This window comes from Salvelinus sp. IW2-2015, linkage group LG18, assembly GCF_002910315.2.
Source record: "Salvelinus sp. IW2-2015 linkage group LG18, ASM291031v2, whole genome shotgun sequence".
NCBI classification, from domain to species: domain Eukaryota; kingdom Metazoa; phylum Chordata; class Actinopteri; order Salmoniformes; family Salmonidae; genus Salvelinus; species Salvelinus sp. IW2-2015.
The window spans coordinates 59,906,378-59,916,207 of NC_036858.1; the positions used below are offsets into that span (position 1 = coordinate 59,906,378).

General features: G+C 45.0%; 1 protein-coding gene across 1 annotated transcript in view; it reads right to left on the bottom strand.

The window, feature by feature from the left end:
- The window catches only part of LOC111977969 (disks large homolog 5), a 104,921-nt gene that overhangs the window by 14,296 nt on the left and 80,795 nt on the right, over window positions 1–9,830 (bottom strand). The window contains exons 22-33 of the mRNA XM_070448712.1: window positions 8,775–9,587; window positions 8,402–8,522; window positions 7,958–8,105; window positions 7,636–7,763; window positions 7,109–7,195; window positions 6,637–6,814; window positions 4,776–4,853; window positions 3,901–4,063; window positions 2,476–2,609; window positions 2,050–2,214; window positions 1,473–1,662; window positions 1,058–1,206 (exon numbers count right to left, since the gene is read on the bottom strand). Of these exons, the coding sequence (XP_070304813.1) occupies window positions 1,058–1,206; window positions 1,473–1,662; window positions 2,050–2,214; window positions 2,476–2,609; window positions 3,901–4,063; window positions 4,776–4,853; window positions 6,637–6,814; window positions 7,109–7,195; window positions 7,636–7,763; window positions 7,958–8,105; window positions 8,402–8,522; window positions 8,775–9,587 (2,354 nt within the window). The remainder of the gene's footprint in view (window positions 1–1,057; window positions 1,207–1,472; window positions 1,663–2,049; window positions 2,215–2,475; window positions 2,610–3,900; window positions 4,064–4,775; window positions 4,854–6,636; window positions 6,815–7,108; window positions 7,196–7,635; window positions 7,764–7,957; window positions 8,106–8,401; window positions 8,523–8,774; window positions 9,588–9,830) is intronic.

The following is a 9,830-nucleotide window of genomic DNA, read 5'->3' on the forward strand; positions in this document are numbered from 1 at the left end:
TGACTACAGGCCCGATGTGAGTCCATACGTGAAGGGGATTAACAGTAATAAGATGTTGACTACAGGTCCAATGCGACTCCATACGTGAAGGGGATTACAGTAGTAAGAGTGTTGACTACAGGCCCGATGTGACTCCATACTGAAGGGGATTACAGTAATAAGATGTTGACTACAGCCCGATGTGACTCCATACGTGAAGGGGATTACATAATAAGATGTTGACTACAGGCCCGATGTGACTCCATACGTGAAGGGGATTACAGTAATAAGATGTGACTACAGGTCCAATGCGACTCCATACGTGAAGGGGATTACAGTATAAGATGTTGACTACAGGCCGATGTGAGTCCTACGTGAAGGGGATTACAGTAATAGAATGTTGACTACAGGCCCGATGTGACTCCATACGTGAAGGGGATTACAGTAATAAGAGGTGACTACAGCCAATGGACTCCATACGTGAAGGGGATTACAGTAGTAAGATGTTGACTACAGGCCCGATGTGAGTCCATACTGGAAGGGGATTACAGTAATAAGATGTGTACTACAGGTCCAATGCGACTCCATACGTGAAGGGGATTACAGTAATAAGATGTTGACTACAGGCCGATGTGACTCCATACGTGAAGGGGATTACAGTAATAAGATGTTGACTACAGGCCCGATGTGAGTCCATACGTGACGGGGATTACAGTAATAAGATGTGACTACAGGTCCAATGCGGACTCCATACGTGAAGGGGATTACAGTAGTAAGATGTTGACTACAGGCCCGATGTGAGTCCATACGTGAGGGGATTACAGTAATAAGATGGTTGACTACAGGTCCAATGCGACTCCATACGTGAAGGGGATTACAGTAGTAGATTGTTGACTACAGGCCCGATGTGACTCCATACGTGAAGGGGATTACAGTAATAAGATGTTGACTACAGGCCCGATGCGACTCCATACGTGAAGGGGATTACGGTAGTAAGATGTTGACTGATGTTTCAAAAAGAAATATGTGCAGCAATCTGATATGAAAACATTTCCGAGTGACAACATAGTTTTAGTACCTGATATAAAAACCATCTCCTGGTGAGTCTTTGAGCATGGCGAGCTCATCCAGACGATGTTGAACTTTAAACATGACCGTTTCAGCCGGTTTCAACATCTCCAGGTAAGCCTCTTCCGCAGTCTTATTCTTCATGTTGACACCATTGTACTGTTGAAAAACATCCATTCAATATTGAGCAAAGTAATAATACAAAATGTTTGTGAATCACTGAATAGTTCAAATTAACTGTACATAAAAAAATGGAATAGGTAGCTAGCAAGAAAAAAGGTATGTGTTGGAGTGACCCCGCCTCTACTTCAGTGCTACACACAGCCCAGGAAGTCTGTATGTATACCTGTCAAACTCTCTACGTATGTACCATACAGGTTACCTCTATACTACACCATACAATACTATACGGCTGTATACTGTACCTCCAGTATTTGGTCTCCAGGCACCAGTCCGTCGGGACACTTGGCAGGGCTGTCATCCTCCAGACTCTCTACATATATACCATACAGGTTCCCTCCACAGAGCTGCACCCCCAGCTCTCCCTGGGGCTTCTTCAGCCGCACCAGCCTTACCTCTGGGGCCCTGCGAGAGCCTGCACCTGGAGAAGATAACCTGGACAGAGGAGGATATGCCTCCCATAGTCAGAGTCTATCTGGCAACCCAATGACCATCATTTCAATTTGGTCAATTCAGGAAGGTAACTGAAATTCCAACTTCCTGAATTGACTGAATTTAAACCTCCCACAGTCAGTCTATCTGGCAACCCAAATACCATAATTTAAATTCGGTCAATTCAGGAACGTAACTCAAATTCCAACTTCCTGCATTGACTGAATATGAATGGAATTGACTTAAACCCCGATGACCACTTTCCACTTAATAATTTGTCCATGCTTTGTTCCATACATATTAATAACTAACACCAAGGAACAGAATGCTACAGCTGTTGTTTATTTGATTTATTTCTACAGTATTATGACCACCTGAGTTATCCTGTACCTGAAGGAGCTGTGAGGGCTGGTGGCTGGGGTGGTCTGTTTAGAAGGTGGTGTCATGGTCCCTTCGTCTTGCTCACTCAAGGTGTCGATGACGGAGTGATTGTCTGGAGTGGTGGCTCCGCTGAGCTGGGGGGTTGGCTGACCACTGATGGACTCCATACGAGAACTGAAGAGAATGTCATCAAAATCAGTCTCCTATTACCTGGAAGCGAAGACTTCCACCTGTGTGTGTGTGTGTTGTGTGTGTGGTGTGTGTGTGTGTGTGTTGTGTTGTGTGGGGTGTGTGTGGTGTGTTGGTGTGGTGTTGGTGTGTGTGTGTGTGTGTGTGTGTGTTGTGGTGTGTGTGAGAGTGAGGAGTGATTGTGATGATTGGTGAAGTGATTGTGAGTGATTGTGAGTGATTGTGAGTGATTGTGAGTGCCCTTACCTGGAGCGAGAGTGGTTTCCCAGCTGGAACATGTGTGGGTTGTACTGAGCCAGGATGGTGATGGTGTCACACTGCTGACCAATCACAAGCCTCGCCTGCTGCTCGTTGGCGTTCCGCAAGTTGATCCCATTAAACTGAAAGAAAGAACAACAACAGTTTGAGTGAGGGAGTGAGGGAGGGAGGGATGAGCGAGAGGGATGAGAGAGAGAGACAGAAGAAAAGAGACAGAGAGAGAGAGAGAGACAGAGGGAAAGGTGAGAGAAAGAGGGTGAGAGAAAGAGAGTAAGATTAAGATCGAGAATGTGGGTAAATGGCATTTAAACATGTTTTTTGAGTTAAAGGTGCTACATGTAGTATGTCTCAGCCATGTGGAAGCTAGGTGAACACTTAGGCTGAAAATAAACAACTCTGCCCCCTCCCCCGCATCCCGTTTCCCCACAACAAGGTGGAGACTTTGTGGCTGTGGAATCTAGTGGAAACCACTCGCGCTTGAGTCCTTTACTTACAGTATCATCCACCAACTTTAAACAGCTGAAAATACTATATTTTTCATTATTTAAAAAATATTTGGGTAGCCAAGCGGTTAGAGCGTTGTGCCAGTAACCGAAAGGTTGCTGGTTTGAATACCAGAGCTGACAAGTTGAAAGATCTTTAGATGTGCCCTTGAGCAAGGCACTTCACCCTTATTTGCTCCAGGGGCGCCGTACTGCTATGGCTGACCGTGTAAAACAACATATTTTAAATCAAATGTATCGGTCGCAGGTGTAGCGAAATGCCATCGCTGCAGGTGACAATACAAAATTAAAACATATATTTCACAGCGATTTAAATGGTACAATGATGCTGTACACAATGAATTGCTTGTTTTGTCACATAAACTGAAATTAGGCAAACATTATAGAATTCTAACAACCAGGTAATGGCAGGGCGATTTCTGCCATTGATGATTCTGCTTGTGGGATGAAAACCACCCCTCTGAGTGACGCTGAAGGAATAGCGTGGTGGGTGGGGGGGTGCAGCCTGCCAATTTAACAACAAGAGCTGGTCCGGCTTTTGTTGACCAATAGGAAGACTGAACCATCGTTATGCAATTTTGTGTCGGACCAAAAACCTTTTTTTTTTTTTTTTTTTACATTGTGAAACCCTATCATTTCATTATTACTGCAGATATATTTTGGACATTTTATGAAATTACAATGCAAAAATAGCACATGATGGTTACCACCATGACTTTCTTACATTTTAGTCATTTAGCAGACACTCTTATCCAAAGCCACTTACAGTAGTGAGAGCATTCATTTTCATACTGGTCCCCCGTGGGAATTGAACCAACAACCCTGGCATTGCAAGCGTCATGCAAGCCCAATTATCTACTAACTGAGCTACACGAGACTATGACCCAAAAAGTAGGTGAGGAAAACATACCTCCAGCAGTTGGTCCCCGTACTCCAGCCGCGCTTGGTGTGCAATGCTTCCTGCCGTCACCTTGGACACGAACACACCCCCATTCTCCCCACTCACTATGGAGATGCCCAGCGGTTCTGCCCCCTTCTGTACCGTCACGTTACGGGGCTCCTCCAGATAGGGCCTTTTAGGAGACCAACAGAAAGAAGAACATTACAAAACCTAATACTGACTTAGTGTCATACTGTAGATGACACCACACACACACAAAACCCATCCTGTTAAAACATCCTCCTGCAAGAAGTGGTTTTACTTTGGCACAATTTTGAAATAATACTAAATATCAAAGGCCAATGAAAATGATAAGGGAAAGTACTGACTAGCCTGAATGCAAATGCCTCCTTCTGTTAAAGCATATTACAACACAGATATAAGCTGTGCATAAAAAGGATGTTCCAGCCAGGCTCCAGATCATGTTACAATCATGCGATCAGACAAAATTCAACAGCATCGTCATGCAATTTTAAGGAACTAGTGAATAGCACTGAAGACACTTTAAAGGAATATAATGTGTATTTTCTCTTATGTTATATCATAGTCTCAACATCTCACTAAGGACTTCTCAAATGCAAAGGATTAGCGTTGCAAAATTCCAGGAAGTTTCAAAGTGGCACAAAATACTTTTTGGAATTCATGGGAATTTACATAGAATTTACAATTCAGGGTGTTTAAGCACACTGATTGCTTTTCCACTTATTCTTATATGCTTCCTGTCATCAATTGAGCCATATTACTTAAAGCATTACAAATAAAACAGGCAGGTACTTTAACAATGTTAGAAAAATCAAGACTCAAGAGGCACCCATTTCTGCGTGCCTGACTAGTGTAGAACAAACCTCAAGCTCCGTAATGAGGAGAACCTGGGCCTAACAGCCAGAGGCAGGCGGAGAAAGGATCTGTTATAGAACAGATATCTAGAGCAGAGATGAAGAGACGGAGGGAAGACAGATGGGAGAGGGAGGAGAGGGAAAGAGGGGGAAAGACAGGGAAAGAGAAGGAAAGACAGGGGAAGAGAAGAGAAGGAAAGACAGGGAAAGACAGGGAAGAGAAGGAAAGACAGGGGAAGAGAGAAGAGAAGGAAAGACAGGGGAAGAGAGAAGAGAAGGGAAGACAGGGAAAGACAGGGAAGAGAAGGAAAGACAGGGAAAGAGAGAAGAGAAGGAAAGACAGGGAAAGAGAGAAGAGAAGGAAAAGACAGGGAAAGAGAGGGAAAGACAGGGAAGAAAATCACACAGAGAGGGTGAAGAGAGGGAAAGAGGGTGAGGAGAGGAACAGAGGGAAAGAGGAAGAGAGGGAAGAGAAGAAAAAGAGGGTAAGACGGAAAAAGAGTGACGAGGCAAAGGAGGGAAAGCAAGAAAGGGAAAAGGGGGCGAATAGAAAATCACAGAAAGGAGAGGATGGATGTCAGGCAGGTAATATTCAGAGAGCGTTCCAGATAGACAAGGGGGAAGGAAAGACAGTTTACAGATAAACTGGTAGAAGATGGACGACGTGGGACACAGCTTCCAGACAGTGATGTTTACTTCACCACTAACACTACGATCAGCATCAACTCACAGACAGACAGACGAGAGACAAAGACAAACAGAAGAGAGACAGATGGGATGTATATCAACATGTTCCATTGACTAATGAGGCAACAGGTAACGAGTTAAAGTGATGGGGATGGTACCTCAAAGCAGGTGTGTGAGTGTGTGTGTTAGAGTCCTGCATCGGGTTGGATACCCACAGTTCCCCGCGGTGACCCGCAAAAAAAACAGCTGGCGGGTGGAGTGAAAACATTCTTTCAACCCGTGGGTCGGCTCGCGGTTCAGAACAATTATATTGCGGGTCGGAAAGGTCTTAAATCAAAATATATAGATTTTTTACAAACCCAGGAGCTTGTTGTGTTGCGAATTCCATTTTGTGAGTGGTGAGGCAGGCAGTAGGCTACCGGCCACGCAGTGAGAGCGTATAGAGCAGGTACTGTCTCTTTGTGTGGTGCTGAAACATTCTAATTTGTCCACGTGCAGAGCTATGTTCCGTCCCGCCACCACACGTGACAATACATTGACAAGTTTTCTTTGCCTAGKTAGCCTAGCTCACTTYGAAATGGCTAATGTAACCAGAGAAATAAGAATAAGGTGAAAGTTTGAGTATAGCAACTAAATGCATGTATTTTTGTAGGCTATATTAGATTCTGGGAATTGTTCATTTAAGTTTCAATTAAACGATTTGATCATCTGAAAACATATTGAATGTAGAGGTATTGTTTTGCATGTCGGCTATAGGCTTTCATTAGGTAAGAAGGCTAATTAGAAGTCGATTTGATTTGTCAATGTGCTGCATCGCATTATGAATAAAATAAAATATTGGTTTCCTTTTATTCAAATGTTGAATAGACATGCAGACAAATTAATTAATGCAGGGAAGGGGAATAATAGCCTACTACTCTGGAGTCATAAAATCAATTAAATAAATATACATTATTTTGCGGCTCACGGATCAGCTCTCGGAACAATGCTATGCGGGTGGGTCGGGTTGCAGAGAAAAATCTGTCCTGATGTGGGGTATTGGGTGGGGCTTGGAATTGATGTAGCCGGCACGGGGCAGGTGTGGCTCCAAAAAACTGACCCATGTAGGACTCTAGTGTGCTGATGAGAGTGTGCGGCTGTGTCTGTGCTTTCGCGCTGTGTGTTTGTGCGTGCATGTTTGCACCTGTCCTTCCGTCGGTCCCCTATTAAAGCAGGGCTGACTGATATCCTGGGCTGGGTGGCGCTGGTGGAGATAGAGCTCTGTGATTGGCTGCTGGCAAAGGACGCTGTCTCTAGATTGGTGGGGGACATGGGAGGAGTGGAGTGGGACAGGGAGCTGCACTCTGAGTGGGACAAGGACCCTGGTGGGGGGAAGGCAAGAGGAGGGTGACATGGTGGAAGAAAGGAGAGGGAGGAGAAACTAAGTTACTCATAGGTTATTACTGTGTCGTAATCCATTTGCCCATGTACTTTCTAGGTACATAACTGCTACTTTTGTTACCACATAGTTGATGGGCACAGAAAAAAGGATTGAATCACTTCAAATACATTCATGAAAATCTATTCAATACATACATTCATAATTCAATAAGCTCATACTGTCAGAGGAGTGTAAATATGGAACCTTGTAGCAGCAGGAAACATAAACAACCTACCTCTATCAGACCCTGCAACAGACCGTGGGTATCGAGTAGGGGGGATTTTAATACGCTCGTGCCGGAAATGTAAATTACCAGAGGAACCTGTCAAGATCATAAACAGACGGAGGCGAGTTACCAGTAGTAACATACAGACTAACAGTAATAACAACCTCTATCTTAGAGGGGTAAGACAAGTGAAAATCTAACATGTTAATATCATTCATGCCATGAAAGACCATAAACTGATTATAACGATAGTAAAAGCACTACATGTATGATCCCGTGTGGCTCAGTTGGTAGATGCACGTAACGCCAGGGTTGTGGGTTCGAATCCCACGGGGGACCAGTAAAAAAGAGTTTAAAATGTATCCACTCACCTCTGTAAGTGGCTCTGGATAAGAGCGTCTGCTAAATGACTAAAATGTAAATGATTGCTGTGCTCATAATGTAAAAATCTAATTATCTTCGATTCAATAAAGTGTTTTCTTTTTTATTTGTTCATTAATGTGTTCATTCATTTGTTCATTTGTTCGTTCACTGACCCAGTCTGGTACTGGTGGGCAGGGAGTTGGTGCTGTGTGGTGTCTGGCTACAGGGCGATGAATCTGACGTTAAGTCACCAGACCGCTTGTGGCTCAAATCCAGGCTCAGACGACCTTGGTGCTGGGGACTATAGGAGAAGAACACAGTCATCAGATTCATGCAGCCAATTATGACATATCTATGTTGAGCTATATTGTAAGATCTAGACCATTAAGAACATTGTTGACATTAKGTTTATGTTTTAATTACTGCCTTCTAATCATGGACTGATTCAGACCTGGGATACCTGGAATTGGCTTGGAATTGAGGAGGGGTATCTACCTGGGGTGAGAGTGTGAGTGGTTGCCTGAGGTGGGTGCAGGAGGACAGTTGTGGTTTGTGTGAACGTCATGGCTCCAGGCGGTATAGACTGGGTTCCTCATCACAGCGGTGACAGCAGGACACGGGGCTAGACCTCTGTGTCCGGGCTCTGGATGACCAAAAACAAGGACATTTAAGTCATTAAGCAGACACTCTTATACAGCTCTAATATGTTATACGCAATAAGGTTAAAAAAGACATGACCACAATCATCACAATTCAAAAGAGATGCTATCTGTGAAATCAGGGCCAGTAAGAGTTAAGAAAACAGGAAATGAAAGAGATCAGGTGCAAAATCACACCTGTACTAAAACACAGTGGATAAAATAAGAGAATAAAATGCATCTTTAATGAGATAATCTAATATACAATGACTTGTTCAGATAGTTGTAACAGGAGACTTACGTGCAGTCATGGTGCTGCTGTATCCTGGTGGTACCAAAGGCATGCTGTAACGATGAGAGCGCATGGGAGAGAAACGCACCAAGTCCACCGGCTCTGGAGACGCCTCGTCATTAGAGAAACTCTGGACGTACAGTAAAGACGGACAGGAACTATCAGCTCTAGTAACACACACTGACACTACATGCAGCGTATGGAAAACACAGGAGTTTATTGCATAGTGAATATTTGTTGCGTGTAATGGCAAATCAATAAGAATATCAACATCGTACCAAAAGGAAACTTGGAAAGTTTGACTAAACACAGCCACAGGGCTCAATTAATTAATCAACCAATCAATAAATCAACCAATCAATCAATCAGGAATGTTAATTACCTGGATAGGGATGTGGATGTGTAGAGGGGTCATGTTCCGGCGTAACGCAGGGGCTGATTTGGGACGGTACCTTCTCCTGTCCCTGTCCAGCTCCTCCCCCCTCTGCCTGCTTACATCCTCATCACATGACTTCCTGGAGCTGATGATTGGCTGCATCCCCTCTCCAAGAGGGTCTATGTAGAAATTTTGCTTCTCACTGTCCCCGTCTCTGTCTCGATTTTCTTTGTCTCGGTCCCTCTTTCTGTCCCTTTCCCTATCTCTATCTCTCTCTCTGCCTCTGTCTCTGTCTCGACCCTCCAGCCCCCCCCTGTCCTGTTGTTTGCCCACCAGGGGTAGGCCACCTGGGGCCTGGCCCGGGGTGGTTGGAGGGGTGCCTGTCCCTGTGGTGATGGTGGAGTCCGAGGCAGAGCTGGTCTGCTGGCGGTGTTTGAACCTGAACGAATCGCTCCTCTGAGGCGGGGTGGGAGGGGTCTGCCCTATCCCCACCCCTGGCCCCACCCCTGGCTCCACCTCAGACTGAGAGTCCTGCGGGGAGTGTTTTGATAGCTGGGACAAGGAGAGGTTGTCCAGTTTGGAGGACGCCTCGGGCCGTTTGAAGGTGTCTGCGTCGAAGATGGACTTCCTCTGATTGGGCTTCTTATAGATGGAGAGCTGGGCACACTCGAGGATGGACGCGCCCACCAAGACTTTAGGCCAGGTGCCTCCGCTCGGCTTCTCTCTCTCTGGAGTAGTGGTGTGTCCTTCCTCTCCTCCTCTGTCTCCTCCTCTGTCTCTGTCTCCTCCTCTGTCTCTGTCTCTGTCCAGCAGCGTGCTCTAAATAGAATATAACCCCAGGGTGGAAATTGATATGTTACAGTCTTACACACATAACAACATTACAGCACACATTAAAAACAATAACATTCAGGAGCTATTTAGAAAAAAACTACTTGACATGCATCCATTCCCCCCCTCCCTCCACATCCCTCCAACCATCCATCCATTATTCCCCCTACCTCCACATCCCTCCATTCCTCTCCCTCCCTCCATCTATCCATCCATTCCCCCCCTCCCTCC